The sequence below is a fragment of the Haliotis rufescens genome, unplaced genomic scaffold (genome assembly GCF_023055435.1).
Source record: "Haliotis rufescens isolate VD_foot unplaced genomic scaffold, xgHalRufe1.0.p SCAF_8, whole genome shotgun sequence".
Classification (NCBI taxonomy): domain Eukaryota; kingdom Metazoa; phylum Mollusca; class Gastropoda; order Lepetellida; family Haliotidae; genus Haliotis; species Haliotis rufescens.
The window spans coordinates 36,210,556-36,237,469 of record NW_025964372.1 but is presented as its reverse complement, the minus strand read 5'-3'; the positions used below and the strand labels follow the sequence as shown (position 1 = coordinate 36,237,469).

At 39.8% G+C, this 26,914-nt stretch overlaps 1 protein-coding gene across 11 annotated transcripts in view; it reads left to right on the top strand.

The window, feature by feature from the left end:
* Window positions 1–26,914, top strand: part of LOC124141808 (cdc42-interacting protein 4 homolog) — an 88,711-nt gene that overhangs the window by 8,456 nt on the left and 53,341 nt on the right. For 4 of the 11 annotated variants that reach the window (XM_046509947.2, XM_046509954.2, XM_046509955.2 and 1 more), the window contains exon 2: window positions 19,859–19,974. In XM_046509947.2, coding sequence (XP_046365903.1) covers window positions 19,859–19,974 — 116 coding nt within the window. Of the gene's footprint in view, window positions 1–13,622; window positions 13,753–16,054; window positions 16,244–16,602; window positions 16,707–19,858; window positions 19,975–26,914 lie in introns of those variants that run through there. The other 7 variants (XM_046509948.2, XM_046509951.2, XM_046509949.2 and 4 more) reach the window with 7 other exon arrangements.

Sequence of the window (26,914 nt, the reverse complement as noted above, 5' to 3'; positions counted from 1 at the left end):
TGGCGTATAATAGTCCGTATGCATGATACTGTCAGACGTTAATCTACTAAAAGTGATACAGAAGACAAGATCAGGCTGGTAGACTATGTTTTGGCCCAGACTGGCTTCTGAAAGTCCTGTTAGTTGGTTGTTTCATGGAAACTACTATGGTTAATTTGGCATAACAGTTGGCTTGTTACAGACAAAATTAAATCATGAATATATTAAATTGATCTCGGGTTTATCATGTTTAAGGTCTTCATAAAATTATTTGTCATAATTGAGAAATGGCCCTTGAGTGCTGCTGAAACAGATGTTTCTGTTTCTTTCCTCTCGGGTGTTTGTTGAGCAGGGCACTCCTTGTGTAACATGTGGAGGGATATCGCTGGAACAGTTTTCGATCAACGCTGGGTCAGATTGTCCTCTTATTGATTCTTGGAGTCCTTGTAATACTACAGCGCTTGACTCCGGATAATGCACTTGTGAAGTTTAATTGATTACTGCTCAGCTTCAAACAGCAGTTATCGGGACAGGATGTTTTAGAATGTAGCCTAGGTCTGTCCTAGCATGCTTTGTAATACACAAGAAATTACATTCCTCAATTTCTCTGGAGAGGTACTGAAACATTAGCATGATAGGAAAATAAAATGAAATTAATATACTTGAGACCAAAATAGTCAACTCAAGTGAGTGTAGATTCATTGATATTGCCGGAATATTGCTGTAATGCTGCTGGAATATTGTTGGAATTATTGCGAAGAGTGGTGTAAAACAATGTTCTCCTTTCTCGTCTTATTTTGAATATCGTAAACATGATTGGTTGATTTTTGTTGCCAGATGCTGCTAACATGCTCAGCAGTATTGCAAATAGGGGAACCATGTGTGATATTGATGAGACTGAGGTTGCTGATGCCTAGATTTCAGAGATTTTGGATATCAGGTATAGACATATATATCTAACTACCGGTAGTCCAAAATTAGTATGAGACAAGTAGTTATTTTTTGTACTTTGGGAGAAACCTACAATCTTGAAATGTCTTGGAATAGCAGACAGACCAGCAGCTATGTGGATTCCTGGGACTACTACTACTACTACTACTACTACCACTACCACCACCACCTCTACTACTTCCACCACCTCTACTACTACTACTACCACCACCACTACCACTACTACTACTACTACCACTACCACTACTACTACCACCTCTACTACTACTACTACTACTACTACTACTACTACTACTACTACTACTACAACTACTACCACCTCTACTACTACTACTACTACTACTACTACTACTACTACTAATGGACATTTGTATTGCATCATATCTATTCTCGATTGCAAGCAGATAGCTATATGAAAACTTATATGTAGAAAGTAATAGTATAGTATAGCCTGAACAGATGAGTCTTCAGAGCAGCTTTATATGCTGTTAGAGATGATGACTGGTTGATGATCAAAGGCAGAGAATTTCAGTGTGGATGCCGAGTGTGAAAATGTTCTGTAGCCAAAGAATTTTAGTTTTCTTTTTAGAATTGTTAGCAGTTCTGATTCTCCCATCAGAGGCTTCTGTCTGGAATGTATTCATTGATGGGCTCGGTCAGATATTCTTGAGCTGTTCCTTGCTTGTAGTCCTGTGCCATGACTGTGGAATTTGTATAAACATGAACCAAGCCTAGTTTACTTTATTCCACAGCCGAAGAGGAAAGGTTCTTTTGAAGAAGAAAAATAAAATTTAAATAACTGTTTCATTGACTAAGTGTTAGTCTCCTTTCTTGCTCTGATGCAGGGTTAGAAATTGGCACTAGTCCTATAGTCCTTGCCAAAGTCCCCAATAGTAACGGTATCCTAAGGACTAGTAGAATTTTGCCATTTTTAAAGGTTTTGCTATGTGCTATCATTATAAGGACTAGTGGACTGAAACTGTTAGTTTCTACCGCTGCTGATGTGTTGTGGAAAGAATCTTATATTCAATTCTAGCCATCATCATGATCAGAGACAGTGTAGAGCCTTTAGAGCAGGTGTGACATGCTGTTTTTTTAGATGAGGGATGCTACGAGGACATACAATAATGTTGGCATGATGAAGTATAAGCTGTTACCTGTAAATGTTTTCAAGGAGAACCCTCCTCTCATTCTGTCTCTCTACACCTGGGCAAGGTAGACTGGCCAAGTTTATGTATAGTGTCAACACAGGAAGCTTCTGCTATACTTCTGTGAATGCTAGATGGCCATTGAACTTTATACAATAAACTGAAACCACTTTACAAACTGTGGAGTTGTTTGCTTCTCTGTAATCACCGCCATTTATCTGGGCCAGGCTAAGACAGGGCAGAGTAAAACTGACATACTATTTGCTGTTGAGGAGTATATCAATTTGCATGAATATATTAGTGGTGGTTGACCTATAGATTGTGTTTACTCTGTGGATAAGTGTGGGATTTAGTGCTGAAATGATATACAAACACCAGTTTTACACGCCCCACAGCTCTGTGAATACCTGTTATGTTCAATATGTTATATCAATGTATGTAGAGATCCTTTTCAAGTTCATCTGAGAAAAACATTGATATCACTTGACACTCATGAGAGGGAACACAGCCTGACTTGGTACAAATTAGCATTGCCACAGCTGTCCATGTTTTTGGTTATTCCAATATTTAGAAAGGGTGTTTTTGAAAATATGATTCATAGAAGGTGATACATGTGCCACAGCTGTAAGTGTTTGGGGCAGTGCCATGTTTTATAAATATCTAGAGAGGGTGTTAAAAAATGATTCATTGCAGAAAATATATGTCGCCACCGTAATTGCAGTTGAAAGTTTGAGGAAATATGTCGTATCAGGCTATGACTCAGAAGTAATATTTGAGTCAACATTGTGTATATGAATCAAGACTATTATTCAACCGTCGAGAGAGTGATACAGTGATGTCATAATTTGTGTATAGTTTCAGTATATGTGTAGAGTACAAGGTATAACGCTTATATGATTCATGAGCAGTGATGAGGTACTTTGTCATCTACAATAAAAATGTATTTGTATGGCATTACCATTACCAATTGCCTCCAGTGTAAGTTTAGTATTAATGTAATTAACTGTTAAGTAGTATAAATACTTACATCTTTATATTTTATAAGTAATTGTGTTGATGCCTTGGAGGAGGGTTGCAGTTGTAGTGGTTCAAGCATTTGCCACCATGTCGAATATGAGATGGGTACAATTTGTGAAGACCACTCGTATTGATTTTTTTCCGGTTTGCCTTTGATGCCTAGATACATCCCTGCTCGCTCGCTCGCTCACTCACTCACACTCACTCACTCACACTCACTCACTCACACTCACTCACTCACTCACTCACTCACTCACTCACTCACTCACTCACTCACTAATTAAGGAAGGAATCCATCTCAATGACTATGATGGTTTGCAAGCCTGATTCGATTTTTATCCTTTTGTAGGTATATAATTTAATACGATAAATTTATTTCTGGGACTAAATGTTAATCTAATTGAAATCCTGCCGTGTCAAAGCCAATTGGCATAAGAAGTGAATATGATTGTTGACTTCTACTGTTGACAATAGATGACACAGTTTGAGTTGATGATGTAATGTCTGCCCAACAAGTGATGATACAGTTGACTTTGCCCTGGTCAGCTGGTAAATACGGCTTCATCAGATCATCTTGTGACAGAAGGGGAACTAGCATGGGGAATTTGTACCATATCAACTTATTGATTATTTTCACAAAGGAGGAAGAATATTTATGTTTAAGCCTCGGTGGCTGTGTGGGTTAGATCACTGACTTTGTGTTCTGGTGATCAGGTGCCTCACTCTGGCAGTGTGGGTTCGAATCCTGGACGGGACTCAACCCAAAAAAGTACGAGAATCTGTACTTTACAAAGAAAGTGTTATCCCAAATATACCATTTGTTAGAATATTTATGGTTTCTGGTTGAAGAGGAATGAACTAATTAGTTCAACTTTATATCTGCTTTTGATTGTTCTTGTGGTTAGTTATAACCTCTTAAAGAGGTATGAGGTCTTTCAGGTCATGCCCATCTTCTTAAAACATTAGCCACAAGAGTCCCTCAGTTTCCTTCTCATTAATTATTGAGCGATGGAGCATGTTAACTGTTATGTCCCATGGGAAAGTAAGTGACTTTGATCATCAACTTCCTATTTATTATAGCCAGAGGGGCTCACCTGAGCTGAGCTGAGCTGAGAAGTGGTATAATTATTTTTACACCTGACTAGGTAGGTGTGGGTTGGATGCACAGAACTTAACGGACACTTTACCATTGTGGAATAGCAAAAAGTAACCTACGTTCTTCTGATTCATGCTGTATTGCATGACAACAGCAACTTATTTGACGACCTTCATGTTTTTTAAACAGCTGTGGACAATTTCATGTGATTATTTGTGATTTTAATGTTCTTGAATATTTGCCTCAGCTGGAGTTAATGACAGTTTGAACTTCAACTGGAGACACTCTGAAATCCAATCCAGATTGTTTCTCAATCTGTGACAGTTGATTTGTAGAAACAGTGACCAAGAATCAAGTTTGCTTATCTGTGTGTTTGGTAAGGAAGATTGTTTAATTGGGCATGGTCTTGGTTGTATTTGTCCTGTCTGTGTAAGTACATACTCCCACTTGGCCAGTTTGCCTTGTAAGCACTGCCGCTGACTTGCGATGGAGTGTCCGACGCGAAGACCCTCGGCTTGGATGCTGGCGCCAGCAAAGATGCAAAATCTAGTAGACATGATGGTAACTACTGTTGCTCCGCCTCCGGAACCGGGTTCGAACCCAATAGTTGACTGTGTGTTGCATTACAAGGTAAGCTGGTGGTTCACAGTTTGACAGAGTATATATGACAGACACTTGTCTGTTTACTCAGTTAAGATTTTGTGATGAAACTTACCGAAAATATTTCTGAAATTATGATTATTGTAGTGGCAGTTCATAAACAAGTTATTGCTAAACTGTTCATGGGCAGAACCATTTTTCAATACCTTTCAATAGTTATTTGGTGATCATATATGTGGATATTTGTTCACTCAAACAACCTCTGGTTTGTATTGGCCAGGCTGGTGTTATGAGATGCACTGTTACAAGATCTTTGCTGTTGAATATGGGTTCACATAAATACCTATTCACATTTCTTACCATGTCACTCTAAAATGAAAAGGTCAAACACATTATATATTTTTTGTTATATATTTATAGGGTTCACATTTGCAATATTGTGAAATTTTATTTAACCTGTTCCTTTCGCATGTGGTTGCAAATGACCATTTTATAGTACCACCTTGATATCCAAGCTCAGCTACTCTTACTGTGGAAGACTGCCTCATGGCCTATTGGAGAGTGAAAGGCAGGTTGTTCAATCCCAGGCCTTTGCCATACCAAAAGATGGTAAAAGATGGTACTTGTTGTTACCCTGCCTGCCTCTCGGTATTAAGTTGACAAAACTTAGGACTAGCGATCTCAGAGTATTCATTGTCTGAGTGGGTATCTAGCACTATAAACTGGCATAAGTCCATGCACACACGCATGCATGCACATCGCTATAGAAGTGCAATAATCTTCTATTGAAATCTACTGCTATGTAACAAGAACTATTTGTGTAACGTATCAACAGCAATTTTGTGCAGTCAAACAAATGTCATTGCCTAACTACTGACTGTTTGTGTACAGCCCTACCATCAGTCTTGGTATATATATTTATCCAGAAATGTGAAACGGATATTTTAGTAGGAGCCATATATAAATGGTAGTTTCACTTCAATATATTCAATTACTTTTAAATCAGCAGATCAAGCACATAGCACAGTCAATCATTGTACATATAGCATCTAATTAGGACATTCCAGAACATTTTCATGAATTTATCAATTTTTGAAAGGGCATTCTTTTGTATTATTAACAGCTTTAAGAAGAATCTTCAGGACGTTTTGGGTAGAGTAAATTTCCTTGAATATGAAACCCTGCACAAATCCTCTTATAGGTGATAACACAAGTGTTGGATGTAGAAGTTGGTTGGACAGAAAGACATGAATTTATTATTTTGATCACTTTTATGGATAAGAGTTTTCACAATTTGTGAGGGGTGGCCGGGTAGCCTAGTGCTTAAAGCGTTCACTTGTCACGCAGAAGACCCGGGTTCGATTCCCGACATGGGTACAATGTGTGAAGCCCATTTGCGGGGTGTCCCCCCGCTGTGATATCGCAGGAATATTTGCTAAAAGCGGCGTAAAACCATACTCACCTACTCACTCAAAATTTGTGATAAATGTCTGAGGATCTTTGTCATAATACATACCTCAAGGGCCTCGGGACCACTAGATCTCTGGATAACAAATATTTATTGGTTCTCGACATTATTTCAAACTTGGTGATGAACATTGTCAGATAATAGAGAACTTGTTGACGGTCATGTGTCATGTCTCTCAGCATGCTTAATAACAGTTTAATCATATACGTTGGATGTATGTACTTATCTATATCTAATATTTTCATTGCATTCACTGTAGTATCTATTCTAGCTACCAGTGGTTACAGGGAAGTATTTGCATATTGTCTCGTCCAGTTTGATAGCGTTCTGTTTACCACCTTGTCTGCCAGCGGTGTGACATATTTTGCAATGCCTTCCAAATTTTAGTTTGTTTTGATTGTTTGTTGTTTAAAGCCGCACTCAGCAATATTCAACCTATATGACGTCAGTCTGTAAATAATTGAGTCTGGACCAGATAATCCAGTGATTGACATCATGAGTATCGATCTACGAAATGGGATACAATGACATGGATCAACCAAATCAGCAGTCAGACCACCCAATCCCGTCAATCGCCTCTTAGGACAAGCATGGTTTGCTGAATACATATTGTAGCTTGGATCTTCACGGGGATCCAAATTTTAGTAATTGCTACTGGTCATATGGATGTAAAAAAAATCTTGCTTGGGTCTATAGGACAGGTGACAGTCTATAACACTGATGCTGATATGGTTCCATTTTGGACATATGATTTCTGTATTGTGTCCATGGTTGTACATGTTCAAACTGCAAGTCTGGTTCACCTGGAACTGGTCCAGGCTTCAGACAACCATGCATCCAGGTCATAACCTCTGCCTTGAGATCGGAAGGTCAGTGGTTAGATCTCCGGCCAAGTCATACCAAAAGACGTTTAAAGAAGATACTTGTTGTTTCCCTGCCTTGGTTCAGCATTTAGGTGATGCCACAAGGACTAGTGTGCTCGGAGTCAGTATAATGTGTCTAAGTGCCAGTGGGGGATGCATGTTGAACTGTGGCATGGTATCTCAACCAATTATTGTTCACAATAGTCTGAAGCTCTGCTTAGTACAGAACCATCTCTTGTAACATTTCACATGTGTGAGACGACGGACAAGTGTCTCTCTGACCCTGGAATGAGACGTGAATGAGAGCCTATGTTGGAGTTGAAGACAGGGATGTCTATCCCTCATGTTGACAGACCATGACTCCAGATGAGCCACACGAAAGGAACAGGAAAAAAGATTCATCTTCATCTTGTGTTTCCGACTGTTGACACAGATCACGTTCTGCTTTCATTTTGGGAGGGAGTAACCGTCTTCCCCATCACTGTAACACAGTGTCGCTGGAGTGCGACATTTCGCTTCCTTCACAACATGGCGACGCTTGTCTCTCCTTCACACCCGAGAGACTGTGATTCATCTGGTCATTTGAATGGAGACAGATACTATTAGCTTGGTGACTGGTCATACCAGTGTAGTTAGGTGCAATATTGTGATGCTTGGAATAAGATTTTCTTAAGCAGAGATTATGTTTTTTATAGAAGCCTTTAAACCGATTTGGTTGTGATCTGATATTCCTAGGTCAAAATAGTTCATGTCATTACAGTTACATTGAAGCTCCGATTATTGTTGGGAAACTTTATCGATTTCTTCATTCATTTTGATTGATATGCTTCAAGTTATCAATGTCTGGTGCGCATGTCCTTAGATGGGCCAGACCATTACTTACCTGTCCTTAACAAAATGAAAAGAAAATAATGATTAAAATGCTATGTCTGCTATTACTTTTTATTTTTGTGAAAGCTATTTTTAGGAAATTAACCACTTCAAATCAAATTATTGCTGTTTGTTTATTGTTTGTTGTTTAACGCCGCACTCAGCCATATTCCAGCTATAAGATGACAGTCTGTAAATAATCGAGTCTGTACCAGACAATCCAGTGATGGACATCATGAGCATTGATCCATGCCATTGAGATCAATGACATGCATCAACCAAGTCAGCGAGTCTGACCATCCGATCCAGTTAGTGGCCTCTTACGACAAGCATAGTCGCCTTTTACAGCAAGTATGCGTTGCTCAAAATATTGCACAAGCTATTTATAGGAAATTATTTTGCGACCTATTTTCAAGGTAATTAACCACTTCAAATCAATCCAGACAAGAATTTTTTATGGATATTTTTATTGTATGTGGTCAACTGACCAAAAAAAATGTAGCAACAAGAAATTGATTAATATGGAGTGAAAATACCTGAAGTATGAGTTGACAAGATGATAATGGTTGATCTAGAAACAGAAAAAGCTATTTTTTTGTGTTTGCCTTATTAATGTATCCAACAAAATAGCCAGACATTTTTTATCCCTAATACAGACCCTTAAACAATAATATCTGGAGCAAGTCTAAATTCTTTTGACTGATTTCATCAGTTTTTCTGAGCTCCTTTAAAGACAATAAAAATTTATATATTTTAATTTTAGAGACTAAATGTTATTCTACTTGGCCTCAACATTTTTTATTGATGTCTTCTCTCATGTTCTTATCTCTGCAGTTAGTCTGTCCCCAAGAATTGAAAAATGACTTCCAACTCAAAGTCTTGAATGATTTGGCAAGTCATTGTTCCTCAGCTCTAGGCGATATAACTGAAATAATGCTGATGTTACTGTGAATCTTCACTCACTCACACAGCTCTAGGAAATTATGCATTGCTCTGGGCACCGTTTGGATTTTACTATTTGTTTTGTAGCTATTTATTTTTAAATAAGATAAGTTTATTTCTTGGCGTCATGTTATTCTGCAGTGGTCATTGTCATTTATGAAGGGCTATTTTTAATCAAAATATTATAAGCAATGAAATGAGTCTTTACGTAAACAGTTTGAACATATTTCATGTATAAGTTGGGGCGGTTGGGTAGCCTAGTGGTTAAAGCGCTCGTCACGCCAAAGACCCGGGTTCGATTCCCGACATGGGTACACTGTGTGAAGCCCATTTCTGGTGTCCCCCGCCGTGATATTGCAGGAATATTGCTAAAAGCGGTGTAAAACCATACTCACTCACTCATGTATAAGTTAGACCCAGGTAGTCTAAGTGTGTAGAATTTAATCAGATGTAAGAAATCAGCCCTGAAATAGGTTCTCTTTTCCTATTCTTATTGGAAAAGCAGTGGCTGAGAGACAAATACCTTCCTCGCATAGCAATTTGTTGCTGTTATTGTAACTGGAAACAGCTGTTTTATGTCGTAATGCCAGCAAGCTGTGCTGTGTTCATGCTTGTACAGAAACCTTTATGACATACGACAGGTCGGTATTGACGGACTGTATGTGTCGCGGTTACGTGATCAGCGTGTTTGTTGAGATGCGAGGGATATTACTGGCCAATACTGACTGTGTCAGTTGTTACACTGAGGAATTGCAAGAATGAGAGAAGCAGAAGGAAAGCATACAGCACAACATTATTAATGTAAACATGGCGCACCAAGGCTCATAAACCTCTGGCGCTGGTCCTATGGTTGAAAAAAGTGACATGCTGCATCTGTGGTGCATTTTCCCATTGTTCACTGATTTATACATCATGCGACGGCCCCAGATCAAATCACACATTGACCAAGTTGTTTGCGATTATATTATGACATTCACATCAATGAAGTGTCTGTCATGCTGTTAATATCAGAACAAATGACTGTTTTGTTGAGCACTCGTCATAAAAATGAAATCATATTGGCAAGCAATCAATGATATTGAAAAGAAACTCCAGTTCTCCAAAAGGATGCCCGAAAGGTCAGCTTTTCTTCAGGCAGTCAAGTTATTATGCCCTGTAAATGGTTAAAAACCCTGTTTACTATTTATTTCCTCACTAAATCTTCGTGGCAGTAGTTCTGTAGAAGAGGCCACATTATCTACTCCTCTGACTGGGCCACGTCAGGACTCAGCATGATCAGTTGGACAACTTGAAGAATGTACAAGCTTTGGTCTGCATGATCTGTGGAGAATGTTGCCTCATAAGAAATGTTAGTTGATGATATGCTTCTGCTTAATATTACTGGAAACTGATTTTTTCAGCACTGGATAATATTTCAACTATCAAATAATGAATTTCCACTCGGCCAAAGGATACCTTTAAATGGAAGATTAGGCAAATTTGTTGATTCACCTTGGTTTTGTGTATACTGTGGAGATTAGACTAGTGCTTACTGAAATATTTTGTTGTTGATAGAAACAAGGAACTACATTTAAATTGAAAAGGATCCCAAGTGAGATGGGAATTTCAGACTAGACTTGAAAATCTAGGCTTAGTTCATTTAGGGCTATGGCATTACAGTAAAGGCTGGGTGGAAGTGAAAATAACATGGTTTAAGGACTGTGAGACCGACTGTGGCAAATCTAGACTTGCTTCATTTCGGGCTATAGCATTACAGTAAACATAGAAAGGGCTAGGCGGAAGGGAAAGTAACATGGTTCAGGGACTGTGAGACCGTCTGTGGCAAATCTAGACTTGCTTCATTTGGGGCTATAGCATTACAGTAAACATAGAAAGGGCTAGGCAGAAGGGAAAGTAACATGGTTCAGGGACTGTGAGACCGTCTGTGGCAAATCTAGACTTGCTTCATTTGGGGCTATAGCATTACAGTAAACATAGAAAAGGCTAGGTGGAAGTGGAAATAACATGGTTTAGGGACTGTGAGACTGACTGTGGCAAATCTAGACTTGTGGCTAATCTAGACTTGCTTCATTTGGGGCTATAGCATTACAGTAAACATAGAAAGGGCTAGGTGGAAGGGAAAATAACATGGTTCAGGGACTGTGAGACCGACTGTGGCAAATCTAGACTTTCTTCATTTGGGGCTATAGCATTACAGTAAACATAGAAAGTGCTAGGCGGAAGGGAAAATAACATGGTTTAGGGACTGTGAGACCGACTGTAGCAAATCTAGACTTGTGGCTAATCTAGACCCGCTTTATTTGGGGCTATAGCATTACAGTAATCATAGAAAGGGCTAGGTGGAAGGGAAAATAACATGGTTCAGGGACTGTGAGACCGACTGTGGCAAATCTAGACTTTCTTCATTTGGGGCTATAGCATTACAGTAAACATAGAAAGTGCTAGGCGGAAGGGAAAATAACATGGTTTAGGGACTGTGAGACCGACTGTAGCAAATCTAGACTTGTGGCTAATCTAGACCCGCTTTATTTGGGGCTATAGCATTACAGTAATCATAGAAAGGGCTAGGTGGAAGGGAAAATAACATGGTTCAGGGACTGTGAGACCGACTGTGGCAAATCTAGACTTTCTTCATTTGGGGCTATAGCATTACAGTAAACATAGAAAGTGCTAGGCGGAAGGGAAAATAACATGGTTCAGGGACTGTGAGACAGACTGTAGATGTGCAGTGAATGACACGTGTGACAATAGCCGGATGCAGGAAGTAGATGATGCAACACTGAAAGTAACAAGCAGCCTGAACATGCTTCATCACTATCTTCCTTGACTGTAGGGGATGCTTACTACATTGTGGAATATACTACGTCCCAGTTGATTGACAATGATTCATGGACACTTGTACCAGTCATTCCTGTCAGTTGTAGTTTCCACGTACAGGAAATGAGAACACTGGATGAAAGGTTATCACTTAAGCAGAGAGGTTAAAAGTTATCCTGTTGCATTGAAAACCATTTGATTTGACATTGCCCTGAACAGTTGAAAAAATTCAATGCTGAGAATTGGTTGCCATTTTCTAGAGCCTGATCATTGTCAGTGATTGGGATCATGGTAGCTGTACCACCAGTTGCCTACTGCAATTCCTTCAAACAGAAAAAAAGTAACCTGCAATTTCTGCCAAGTTGTGCAAGCAGCAGGACGATTGAGATGCATTATTCATATGTGAGGAGGGAACCCTGCTGTGGAGACAGTTTCTGGCTGCTGCCTCACTGTGATGGTATCTGTAGGCACGGGGCAGGCATGGAGTAGCAGGGACTTCAGCTTTGTTCTAGACTTGCACAAGTCTCTAAGCCAATAACTATTAGTTTAAATCATTTCTAGATTATGTATGTAATAAGAACAAGTTGTCCCTATAAGAGACTGGGGTCCTGTGTACTGTCCACATATCTAGACTTGCTTATTAGGAGGATAGAATTACTGCACATCTCTGGACTTTTTTTTCAGTACAGCCTTATAGCAAGGCTAATTTTGTTCTTGTGGGAGTACTTGCTATAACTCAAGTGTTACAAATGAAAGATTAAGTGAGTTTCTAGATAAACATATAAAAGCAGAAAACACAGGATTGTCATATTTGCTATGACAGAGTGTGGTGTTGATATGATTACATGGTAGTAGCTCTGTTGGTATGGTTGCTGTGATATGACTGAATTCAGAGATAGAAATTGCCACAAGACTGAGTTGGTTGGTTATATGTGTCTGTTATTGCTGTTCAGGCTAGTAGACTCCTCAGGATAATGTCTGTGTCTAACTGCTGTGAAATACTGTATAAAGCCGTTGCTGTTAATACTAGCCAAAGCTATTTTAAGCCTAACTCACTCCTTTACACACATTACTGCTAAAACCAAATATTTCAACATCATTTTTCATCTTGTTTTTTTGCATATTGGCATTTATGATCTGTAGGCTAGACATCAGAAATATTGATATGGAGGTAGTACTTGGACTTCTTGTGCTGGTAAATCATTGATTCCATCAGGCAGTTGGGATGAAAATAAATATCATTACAGTGATGTGAAATACGTTACAAATGACAAATAATTCACACCCTGATATTTGTTCACTGATGATCAAATTGATGTTTGTATTTGAATTTACTGGTTATGGAAATATTTGCCCTAAACCAATTCTTACGAACTGTCCGATAATGGCATTAGCCCACACCTATTTCATCACCATCAAAACGCAATTCCTACTGTATTCAGTGACGGGGAGTCAGTATAACCCGTCAATATGAAAATTAGAGACGCATTGATTTCCCCCAGAAGCCACAAGTGGACTGTACACTTTCAGCAGTGCTAGAAACATTTGGTAGGCACGTGTGGCAGCTTGAGTCACATGGGTGTCATGGCTGTTATGGCTGTCACATGGGTGCACTGAGAGGTGGAGTGTTTGGGCTGTGTTGTACAAGGATCAGGGGACCCAGCTTTTGTTTTACTGCCCGGAACAGGCTGGTGTGCACATTTAGATCATCCATTATTAGCTTCAAGTACACAGGGTTGAGTTTTGCTTTGGCGTCACCACGGAAGCTATTTCAGAATAGGGCTGTGTATTGCAATATATTAGGAGCTAAAGTGTTTGACACTGATTGACATTGACTGAACATACAGATCTATTTTCTACATACTAGAACAATGTCAAAGTCAGGATGGTCAGTCGCCGCCATTTTGTAGTCATGGATACAGGGGAGATGACAACTTTAACGAAAAATCACTTCCTTCTTTCTGCCATTTTGTCAATCAGTTTCCAAGGGATACAGCATTTGTGAGTGAATTTCTGTGTCGATTTTAGGTTGAACGATACAAATCATATCAAAACTTGTTAGATATTTTTATATCCAATATACATGATATACCGGAACACAGAAAAATATTTCAATACGTATCATTGAAATGTTTGTTGCAGTATACCATGCAGTCCTATTTTGGACTGAGTTGAATACCATCATGACCATGTACATGTAGAGCCAGTTGGCTTGTCACAGTGTGTATTAATCACTTTTAAGCAGACTTTAGTATGACAAACTGGTTTCTTACATTCACAGATATACCCGGGAAGATATGGGTTAAAATAGGTCTTCAGCAACCCATGCTTGCTGTGAAGGGCGACTATGCTTGTCGTAAGAGGCGACTAACAGAATCGGGTGGTCAGGCTCGGTTGATGCATGTCATCGTATCCCAATTGCGTGGATCGATGCTCATGATATCAATCATTGGAGTGTCTGGTCCAGACTCAACTATTTACAGACCGCCGTCATATAGTTGGAATATTGTTGAGTGCTGCATTAAAAAACAAATAGACTTAAACAGACCTTGTCCAGAGTCTGGTAGGAGCAAACAAACAAAGCAACAAACCGTTACACAAACATACACAAATATGCTCACTCACTCACTCACTCACTCACTCACTCACTCACTCACTCACTCACTCACTCACTCACTCACTCACTCACTCACTCACTCACTCACTCACTCACTCACTACGGTGTTATATTGGTATATTATGCAGGGATGGGAATCTTCTGCAAATTTCCAGGACCACAAATTTGTTATAATCTGATGGCTTCCCCCATAAACACCCCAAATTATGGACCACACTCCATTGCAAAGAAGTTTCAGCTGAAAAGGAAAATATCCATTCTCATCACTGATTATGAGTTACCTGGGTAGTGTAGTATGTAAAAAACGCTTTTGGGGAACCTGTTGGCTTGCCATGTGATCTCTAAGAAATGTAAACACTTCACTACCGACAGGAATTGTTGTAACGGACCTGTTTCATCACTTGACTGAATCTAAAGCATCAGCATTAATGTTGTGTGATGTTATGAACTGAAGCCTTTGTAGAGGTGCTTGTCATTCTTCGATTCATGTTGCATTACACAATCAGTTTCCATTCTGAGAGGAGCTGCAAATGGCAACTGTTGTTCTATGAATAAATGGTGAAGTAATCAATACAACAGCCATACAGTCTGTCATTATATGCTAGCCATACAACCATAGGAAACTCCACTTTCATGTTGACAATAGGCTATTCATTCTGTTTGTAATGAAATAGTACAACTCACAGTCTAGTTGTGTATCAGATATTTATTTGTACAGTCATTGTGGTCTTTAGAAAATGTACTTATTTGGTGAAATGACATTATTACATCTTAAAATCCATATCTATTCATTTCCATAGTTCAAAAATTACTCATATTTAATTAACAGGGTTTTACCTTGACTTTTATGACTGGGGGTCTGGGGGTTCCCCAATAATTACTCCTAAGGGACCGTGCAGGCTGTATGGGCGTCCTGTAAAGTAATGTAATGGTGTAGTGTACTGTACATCTTGATTATTACTTTAGAGCCTGGAATGAATCAATGATCCAAGTGGACAGTGGTCATTATTGATGGAAGGGCGGTTGGGTAGCCTAGTGGTTAAAGCATTCGCCCGTCACGCCGAAGATCTGGGTTCGATTCCCGACATGGGTACATTGTGTGAAGCCCATTTCTGGTGTTCCCCGCCGTGATATTGCTGGAATTCTGCTAAAAGCGGTGTAAAACCATACTTACTCACTCACTCACTCATTATTGATGGATGAAATAACAGACCCATCATAGCTCTAGGTACAATGAATATTATTGTGCCTCCTTTGGGACGCAGTATATTTTTTGTCTGCGTCCATTCTCTACATTTGTGCATCGCATGCAACTCTGTGGGGATTTTGTTGGAATACAGATAGGAACCACAACTGTAGGCTTAGTGATTTCTTGATCATTGTTTGCAACTCAATATTCATATAGCAGTACCTGTAGAATGCCTACAGTCTTCTCCATGATCGAGGATGACTTGTAAGAGCGTTCCGCAAGGCCATGCTTCTGTGTTGTCTTCATGGGCAGAGTGTGAGATGACATAGATACAGATCACCCTGAGATTCCAGTTCCAAGATCGGTCTTAGGTTTCTCGAAGCACCTGTCTGACTCAAGCCCTTGTGTGTAATCAAATTATCTGCAGTGTATCAGCTGTAGAACATTAGCAAGTCTAGAGCCAGCTATAAGGAAATATTAAGTTCATTTCTATATTAAAACAAGTCTGAAGAGGAAGTATTTCCTTGCTGTAATCATTAGTGAGCAAGCAGCGTCCATGGTGTGCACTTGTGGAGGGGATGATTCGATGTAGCTGTAGCAGACTGGGGCATATCAGGGGCTTGTGTTGGAACCGTAGGAGTCTCTTGTGGTGAGCGGATTGGTGGATTATGATTGTAGGGTTAAAGGTTTGTTACTCTTTCAATATACAGACAATCCCAATAAGGAAGTAGTTGGTTTCTATAGTGTTGTATACAATTTAGAAGTTAGCATTAAACAGATTTATCACAAGTCTATTCAGATGTTTTTGAAACATGTTTTATCTCATGTAAGTAATTATGTTGTTCTTATCAACATGAATCTAACATGTGTAAGAAACTATCAGTAGGTGTTGTGAAGTTTCTACCCAAGTCTTCTAAGGTTCTGCACTGGAACTATTACTTCCTCCCAATTAATTACAGTTTGTCCTGAGTAATTAGGTTGTTAAGGTTCAGTGTAAAACAACGAAGATAACCTCAGTTCTTGCTGAAGTTTGTTATTTTGTAAGAATTTCAGAACAGGCACAGAGGATTTTGTGAGATTTTAGTTTGATAAGACCTCCCTCTGCCACCTTGGTGCCTTGTTATTAAAGACATGAAGCTTCTTAACCAGGTAAGCACAACATGATTGTTTTCCTAAACAAATTTGGTTACACCAACAGATTAGAATAATACTAAGAACAACGAAACTATTTTTGATAATATGGATCAAGTAGGGTACAAGTTTTCCTTGTGTTCGAGGTGAATAAATTTCCTGTTAACAGTCACATGTTTATTGACCTTGAATATGGAGAATATATATATTTGTTGTCACAATTAAGTCTGTGTGCAGTGAAACCCTGGTGGAATGGATACCTGCTCTTCTTCTTCTTCTTCTTGGGGGCGGTCGGGTAGCCTAGTGGTTAAAGCGTTCGCTTTCCACGCCGAAGACCCGGGTTCGATTCCCGACATGGGTACAATGTGTGAAGCCCATTTCTGGTGTCCCCCGCCATGATATTGCTGGAATATTGCTAAAAGCGGCGTAAAACCATACTCACTCACTCACTCTTCTTCTTCTTCTTCTTCCTTCTCCTCTCTCCTCTCTCCTCACTCACTCACTCACTCACACACACACACACACACAGACACACACACACACACACACACACCACACCACACCACACCACACCACACCACACCACACCACACCAGATAGAGATGTTTCATGTGTGCCTAAAGCCGAAATTCCATAACTTATCAGCTGCTTTTTTTCACTTTGATTAATAGCAGTATTATCTTCATCACATTGCAGGAAATGTAAAACGTAGGAAAGGTTTTCCATCATTGAAACAGTCCTGGAGGTTGACTGCTGGGATGTTTGGCTCGGTGCCAGTTGAAATAAATGATAGCCTTCTAGTTACTGAATGTCACTGGCTGTGTTGTCTGTTGGGGGCGGTCGGGTAGCCTAGTGGTTAAAGCATTGGTTCGTCACGATTAAGACCCGGGTTCGATTCCCGACATGGTTACAATGTGTGAAGCCCATTTCTGGTGTCCCCCACCGTGATATTGTTGGAATATTGCTATCTAAACGATAACCTTCAAATTAAATCAGTTGTTGCCAGGTAAAGTAGATCATACGGAACCCTTCTCTCTCTGTCTCTCTCTCTGTCTCTCCCCCCCCCAATACTTACTTCAGCACTTGTTATGGTAAAAAAAGTCACTGGCCTCACACTTTCTCTCTTTTTTCTCCTCGAAGTACTAAGTAGCGAATAAACCTTCCCAGAAAGCAAAAGATAGGGGGCAAAAATCATTTGTTCGATTATGGTATTTTCAGACATTTCCTTTGATACCTGCTTTTTCCTTTGGACATTTTGACTGAATATAGATGTAGTTTGTTAATGCATTACAACAAGATCCTGGTATAGCCATGCTCTACTGTTCACCACTGTAGATTGGTCCAAATAGTCAGATGTTATGTCAGACCATGTCCAAACTCATGGGTTTCACACCGAACTGGTAATCTGTTCTACTTACTCACTGATTGATTCCACGGCTTCTACTTATGCAACTTGACCTCTTTTGTCCATGCGTCATGCCTTAGAGGAAATGTGCTATAGAACAACTTCACTGGATTAATTTCCTGGTTTACATGTAACTATGGTGCTGATGTAGCTCAGTGTTCTGTTTGGTTACTTTTCACTGATGAAAGTCGTCTAAGGCACCGCTATTAGAGTTGTGTCCTTTAGTTGTGCCAGGATTGATTGACAATGGAGTTTGAATCCCAGATTTGCATGATCGTGATCCTTGGTCTTTTGTCTTTGATTGAGGGATTTACGTTCCTAGGAACCCTGCGTCACATAAGTTGTCGATAGGTACAATTGTTGAAATGGAACAAACCCACTCTCTTATTGGGAGGACGGATGATGGCCAAGTCATCTAAGCCGCAATTTGGGAACTCAAGAAACCTTTCATCAGGGCTTCACTTACCTGTTCACCTGATTATGTTTCTAGGTTTGTTGGCACCATAACATTGCTCATGGGTTTCTCAAAAGTAATTTAAACGTAAACATAAAAGACCTGCATCATTTCGGGCTTTCCTCCCACATCAGTCTGACACGCCGTGATACAACTGGAATGCTGTTCAAAGTAGTATTCAAACCAACTCACTCATTGTAAAGCTTTCACTTTGTGATATTCCTGAAGTACAGCGGTAGAAACTAACACTTTTACTTTTTAGTTCACTTGTCCTTATCATATGAACTATTGGGCAGTTTGGCAAGAACTACATTACTAGTGCCAACTTCTAACGCTGAAGTACTGTTCAAAGCAGTGTTAAGCCTAACTAAGGTGAGATCGATACAGTTCTGATATGTGACACCCACATTACACTTAATACCTGACCCGTGAAGATTCCGGGGTAGAATAGGTCTTCAGCAACCCATGCTTGCCGTAAAAGGCATCTATGCTTATCGTAAAAGGCGACTAAGGGGATTGGGTGGTCAGGCTCGCTGACTTGGTTGATGCATGTCATTGTATCCCACTTACTTGGATCGATGCTCATGATGTCAATCACTGGATTGTCTGGTCCAGACCACCATCATGTAGCTGGTATATTGCTGAGGTGTTAAACAACAAACAAAACTTAAAACTTTAAGCATCACAAGTGAAGAAGACTTTATTTATTGACAAATAGATTTTAAAACATATTCTTAAAACGTTCTGCCTGTGTGGACTTTGAAGCCTGATAGGTCCCCCGTACACCATGATTGTCCTAGGCACCAGCTCTAATGAGGATTGGTATGGTCACAGTGTGGTTGATGTAGTGTCACTGGACCTGATGGCATGGATCATTACGCAGAGTTTTTGATTTACCTGGAATATTGCTGACTGTATCAGTAACAACATTCACCCAGTCTACAAATCCCAGATGTGGGAAAAGTCGGATTATGTCTGAATGAATCTGACTTATTGGCTGCATGGTAGGGAAAGGTGGCCCTGCTGTCAAAATCCCTTAGATTTGCCTGAAGCCAGTGATCATGGTTTTCGGTGCCTGATTCACCCTGATTATCGTCAAGAATCTGTGTTTGTCAACACCATACCTGTGCTTTTGGGTTTCACCAGAGTGTAAACATCTGAAACCTGAATCACTTCGGGCTGTCCTCCCACATCAACCTGACATGCTGTCATAGACTAAAATACTGTTCAAAGTAGAATTAAAGCCAACTCACTCACTCACTCAGTTGTTTCATGTAGAGACAATGACTAACTGTGAACTCTGTTTTTCAGGATCAGTATGACAACGTTTCGCTGCACACATTGAAAGGAATAGAGTTCTGTGAGAAGTATACTCACTTCTTAAAGGAAAGATGTAACGTGGAAATGGAATATGCCAGAAACCTCAAGTAAGTACCATCTTCTTTTTGCAGACTGATTCAGACTGATTCATGGCACTCACAACCTCGAACTTGGATATTTTAAATACTGTCATCAGCCTTTATCTAAGGCGCCTCAACTCGCTGTGCTGAGTTGCTTACCTTGGCACGCCTAAAGCTATGATGTGGGTTCAAATCTCGGTTCGCCCAGAATATGATTCTAGGTTTGACAGCATCATACCCCGTTCTCGTTGTTTTCACCAGAGTGATAAACATCTCAGATTATGCTTACATGTCATGATATATCTGGAATACTGTTCAAAGTGACGTTAACCCAACTCACTCACTCACTATCATCAGCCAAGTTTACTATCCCCTACAGTTTTATTTTATCTGACTTTCAGCTACTGGTAGTGGTTGAGGTCACATGCTTCTTGTTTTTGCGTTCTGGGTTAAAATATGTTTATGCATTTTTAGCAAAATTTTGGGGATAGACAAGGACAGCAGAAATGAGCCTTTGTTTCTAAACTGTTCTCAGCCATCTCTAGGTCATGGGTCACAAATCAGGCCAATACTGGTCTGGAACTGTTGTGCTGCATTCTAGCAGATAACATGGACAAATATTGATGTATTTCTGTCCAATTCATTCAGTAGACATGTCATATTTAAACTCGGGTCCAATTCAATAGTCTGCCAAATTGGTCAATATTGAGCCCACACATCAAGCACATGACTAAGGCTAAAACTGAAATGATACATGTTTCTTGATGTCAACTTTGACAAGACCCGTGTCAGTGGACTCTAATCCAATGTTGTAATGTTTAAGGACAGGTCAAATACTGGCCTGCCAAGTCTGTAAATACAAAGGGGTTATGATTGTGTGATAATGGCTTTAATATCTCTTAGATCTTTGATTTAAAGTGTTGCAATGATGTTTTGATCTTGTATGTGTACGCTTATGTTATAAGGAGCAGGGTTAACATGCAGAGATGCCAACCATTTCCGAAAAATTGAGCCGAAAAATGTGCTATTACGCTTCTACATTTTTTGTCATTTTTACGCTAAATAATTACATGCATAAAATTTCGTGGAGAGCAAATTGTTAATGCACTGGTGACATGAAGCATTCTGATGCGAGACAATACTGACCAATAAGAGCCATGCTTTCATAACATAATGTTAATATGTCCATTACTCAGTGATACACGGTTTCTGGTATGTGTCACGTGATAAATGTTATGTATGTATGGAGCTTTGAAGACATGTTTCACTTTTTGTGTCTAGGTCTAACATGTCTTTTCACATGAAATTACTATATTTTACCCCACTGAATACCATGATTACTCCAAAGCTTCAATTTAAATTAGGGTTGACAAAAGAAGATCTAAAGCATGCTGAAGCTATTCAATGAACATGTGAATGAGTCTGGATCTCAGTTTGTTGTAATTTGATTCCAGTACTTGAATCCAGAAGTGGCAGCTCTTTCTGTCTAGAGTTTCAGTTGTGAAGGGTGATTTCCACTTGCATAGCTTGATGGTGACTTGGTTTCACTTTATGTGTGTTATATGGTTTGAACCCGTGAAGATCCGGGTCAGAATAGGTCTTCAGCAACCCATGCTTACCGTAAAAGGCCACTAAGCTTGCCATAAGAGGCGACTAACAGGATCGGCTGGTCAGACTCACTGACTTGGTTGATGCAAGTCATCGTATCCCAATTGCGTGGTTTGATGCGCATGATATCAATCGCTGGATTGTCTGGTCCAGACTTGTTTATTTACAGACCGTCGTCATAAAACTGGAAAATTGCTGAGTGTCGCGTTTAACAACAACAAACAAACAAACTGTAATTTGTTAGTGGAGTTATAATGAGGTGAGGGGTGGTCGGGTAGCGTAGTGGTTAAAGCGTTGTCTCGTCACGCCTAAGACCCGGGTTCGATTCCCGACATGGGTACAATGTGTGAAGCCCATTTCTGGTGTCCCCCGCCATGATATTGCTGGAATATTGCTAAAAGCGGCGTAAAACCAAACTCACTCACTCACTATAATGAGGTGATACTTTTATATAGCTGAATATTGTTGAGTGCAGCGTTAAGCAACAACAAACAAACATATTGTTTACCACAAAATCTGTTATTTGTTAGTGGAGTTATAATGAGGTAATACCTTTATATAGATAGAAGTTGCCAGTTTGTGACCTTAGTTGTCTTAAAACTCAGCATCTTATGTGCCTGTGTGCATATTTACATGAGTGTGTATATGTGAGTATGTGTTGAAGTTGAAGCAGAAAGTGTGTTTAAATGAGTGTGTTGACGTAAATGTGAATGGGTGCGAACATATGAGCTGGAGAAGGAAGTAAATAGGTTTAACAGAGAAATGTGATATTCTGTTGAACATAAATGTAACTGTGTTTATCTTCCCTATTGGAAATGTGTGTAGCCTATTTCTGGTGTCCCCAACTTTGATTTGGCAGGAAAGAAGCTAAAAGCAGTGTAAAAACACTCACTCACTCACTCACTCACTCACTCACTCACTCACTCACTCACTCACTCACTCACTCACTCACTCACTCACTCACTCACTCACTCACTCACTCACTCACTCACTCACTCACTCACTCACTCACTCACTCACTCACTCACCTATCTCGATCTCTTGATAATGTAAAGCAGAATAGATTCCATGTACCCCATCAGTTTGCAACTTCAGCCCCTAGTCTGAAACCCACATCGATTGTGAGATGTGTTCATCAAGTAAAAATCCTTATATTAATGAAAATATTATTGTGAAAAGGCAACTTCAGGCTGGTTGATTCAGAAATATTTGGCACAGACTGCCTGCACATGTTGCGAGAAGCATAGATGTAAATGATCAGGATCGTGATGCAAGTTGCCAGATCATGCTGTGTTTGTTTCAAGCTGACTAAGAGCTATGAAATGGGTGTCGATGCTCAAGTCATTAGTGTCAGTGTCAAATCCACATACACTTTGGCTTATCTTACTTTTAAGCACTGATGATGCTATAGTGTATGAATCTATTTTGTCCCTTGCTGTGATGTGTCTGGAATAGTGCTGTAAGAGACATAAGACCATACTCTCTCTTTTTCCGTAACAGTTTTACCCATGTAATTGGGGCTTTATGGTTTTGTCTGATTGTGACCACCACCTGCCATTTGTTTTTAAAACCATGTGGCACGTGGACATGTTGATGGTTGTTTAACACGACACTCAGCAATTTTCCAGTTTTATGACGACGGTCTGTAAATAATCAGGTCTTGACCAGACAATCCAGTGATTGACATCATGAGCATAGATCCACGCAATTGGGATAAGATGACATGCATCAACCAAGTCAGCAAGCTTGGACATCAGATCCCCTTAGTCACCTCTTACAACAAGCATGGTTGCCTTTGACTACAAGCATGGGTTGCTGAAGACCTATTATACCCCGGATCTTCTCAGGCTGGACATCCCAGGGACATCATATCATGCATGTCTCCTTTATCCCCCTGACAATGTTGTCCCCCGCCGTGATATTGCTGGAATATTGCTAAAAGCGGCGTAAAACCATACTCACTCACTCACTCCCTGACAATATTTGTTTCTTGACACATTAGCCAGTCATATCAAAAGTCAATGTCATCTTTTAGGTCATGGCCTGAGGAAAAGTTTGTTTAACTGATAACTCAAGAAGCATTTATTGTAAGTCATAAAATTTGTTAGATGTCATCCTTTGGGCTGGGCCACGATTTGGAAAGGTTCTGAGTTACCTCTGTGTAAGGTCAAGGTCACGGCGAAGGTCAAAGTATGTTTGCCATTCTCACTAAATTTCCTTTTTCTGCAGACTTTTAGAGTATTTTGTATGTATTTGTTATATCATTACAATACTTCTGTATTACAAGTGATGACAATCTTATAATATCAGTGGTAGGTCACGATTACATACTTTCTATGAGAAGCTTATGCTAATTTGCGTTAGTGACCAACTTAGTAAACTGGCCTAGTACCAGCCACATCAGTCTCATTGTAGGTGTTTCAACAAATATGTAAGAAGACTAGTTCTGTCTCCCAGACCCTAGAGACCCGTAAAGATCTGGGGTAGAATAGGTCTTCAGCAACCCATGCTTGCTGTAAGAGGCGACTAACGGGATCGGGTGGTCGGGCTCGCTGACTTGGTTGCTGCATGTCATTGATCCCAATTGCGTGGATCGATGCTCATGATATCAATCACTGGATTGTCTGGTTCAGACTCGATGATTTACAGACCACCGTCATATAGCTGGAATATTGCTGAGTGTGGCATTTAGACAACAAAACAACCAACCAACCCAGACCCTTGAGAAGAAAGGATTGTTCTTACCTCCATTTGGATTTTAGTTTTTTTATTTTGTAGATATAATTTTTTGAATAAAATTTCTTTATTTCTGGGACTAAATGTCTGTCTATAGGTAGACATGTGGTCAAGACCAATATCACTGTCCATGTGTTTTGATAATGACAGGGTTATGTTTTACAAATTAGAAAAGTTTGGTTTATTCACATAATAATGTCATCTGTACTTAGAGGCTTGCCCTGGCATATGGATCATGCTGTATGTAGATTAGGGTTATGTATATGGTCATTAGCACTGACAGTCCAGGCTTCCACCAGTGGTGGTTTTATACACTGGGTCATTTAATTCACAGTGATGTTCTGAAGATAGCCATTACTGGATATTTGAAAGGGATCTCAACTATTAAGCAGTTTGTAAACATTTTTTTTGTGCTCAATAGTCCTTTTGGTCAATGTTAGGTAGTTTAACTTTCAAATGTATAGGGAAAGAAGTCATCACTAGACGATGTTTCTGTCCTGTGTTAGAATTGGTCTTCAGCAGCCCTTGCTTGTCGTAAGAGGCGACTGCCGAGATCGGGTGGTCATACTTGCTGACTTGGTTGATGCATGTCAGTGTATCCCAATTGCGTAGATCCATGTTCATAATGTTAATCACTGTATTGTCTGGTCGAGACTCGATTATTTACAGTCCACCGTCATATAACTGGAATATTATAGTGTGGTGTTATACAACAAACAAAGCTGTTGTTTGTTGTCCACTTCCATCCTTGTCCTCTCCAGATCTGATAAGGAAGTGTTACAACAGCCAAGCCAGACATGGCTTTCCCTGGGAGCATTATTTGATAAGCTAGTGTATTTGAGAAAATAATAGAAGATAAATATCTATAAAACCAGTTCAGCGAACCTGAAAGGGTTTCAAGCTATACCCATGTGCACTAGCAATTATTTGACATTGTGGTCCTATCTTTGTGTAAACTATCACTTAATTGTAAGTCCATGTACAGGGATGGAAATTAGCAAAAGCCCACAAGCCCACTAGCACTAGGTTTTTTTTAATGTTGAAGGTATCCTGAGGGCTAGTAGAATTTCAAACATTTTGTTATCGCTGTTCGGGCTAGTAGACCTTGATTAAATTCCTTCTTTGATCTACATATACATTGTATGTGACCAAATTCATCCCAGTGATCCCCAAGGGAGCCCAGATAGTAACGGGGGCGGTTGGGTAGCCTAGTGGTTAAAGCGTTCGCTCGTCACACCATAGACCCAGGTTCGATTCCCGACACGGGTACAATGTGTGAAGCCCATTTCTGGTGTTCCCCCCCCCCCATCGTGATATTGCTGGAATATTGCTCAAAGCGGCGTAAAACCGTGCATGTCATTGTACCCTGACTGCGTGGGGCATTGCTTGTAATATCAACCACTGGTTTGTCTTGTCCAGACTTGATTGTTCACAGGTCGCGGTGACATATATTGACTATTGCTGAATGGCGCATAAAATACCAAACTGTCATCCAAATGTCCATCTGTCTCATGGTTGACAGCTAGATGATGATGTGTGTTAGAACAGGGATGCCAATCATTATGATTTTCACGTAATAGTTATGACTTTGAGCCTAAAATTACACCATTACACTTCTCCTCCCCCAAATTACGATTTTTGTCATTTTTCTGGATATCAACATGCATAAAATACGGAGAACAAATTGTTAATGCACCGATGACATGAAGCATTCTAAAGTGAGACAGTGCTGACCAATGATGGCCAAGGTTTCAATTTACATGGTTGTAAAATATCCATTACTCAGTGTTACATGGTTTATGATTGGTTGTTTTCAATTTTGTTGGGGCAGACAGGGAACTACTGGTACTGTTAACATTGCTCTCTTTCACATGGAATTACCTTTACACCTCACTGATTACTCCAAAGCTTCAACTTCTGAAGATCCGGGTTGGAATTGGTCTTCAACCCATGCAAGAGGCGACAAACGGGATCGGGTGGTCTGACTTGCTGACTTGGCTGCTGCATGTCATTGTATCCACATTTTGTGGATCGATGCTCATGATATCAATCACTGGATTGCCTGGTCCAGACTCGATTATTTAAGGAATGCCATCATATAGCTGGAATATTGCTGAATGCGGCATTAAACAACAAACAAAATAAAAAAGATCTCCAAAGCTTCAATTAGGCCTGGCGTCTGTGTGTTGGATTTATCTTGTCAAGAACAAATATGACAACCAGAGCATGATTTGAGGGTCAGCTCATTAATGGACACATCTGATCTTGGCTGCTCCTAATTGACCTCATTATGTGGTTGTGTATGCAAGATAAGATTCAGGGAAGTCTCCTAACTTATCTATATTGAGCCAGCCAATTAGCCTGACCTCTGTATATGAAGAAAGTGAGTGAGTTAAGATTTAAAGTCACATCGGCAATATTTCAGCCATATAGTGACTAAATCAAGTTATACAGTAATAATACATACATATAGACATTAAAATCTGTCGACAAAGGACAGTAAAAGCACTAGACTATCACAGATGTAGATTTAAAACAGGCATATCATCATAAAATTTGAACTATTCACAACAATTCACAATAAAAATGGGCTTTAGATCACCAATAACCAAAGGTAGGTCAC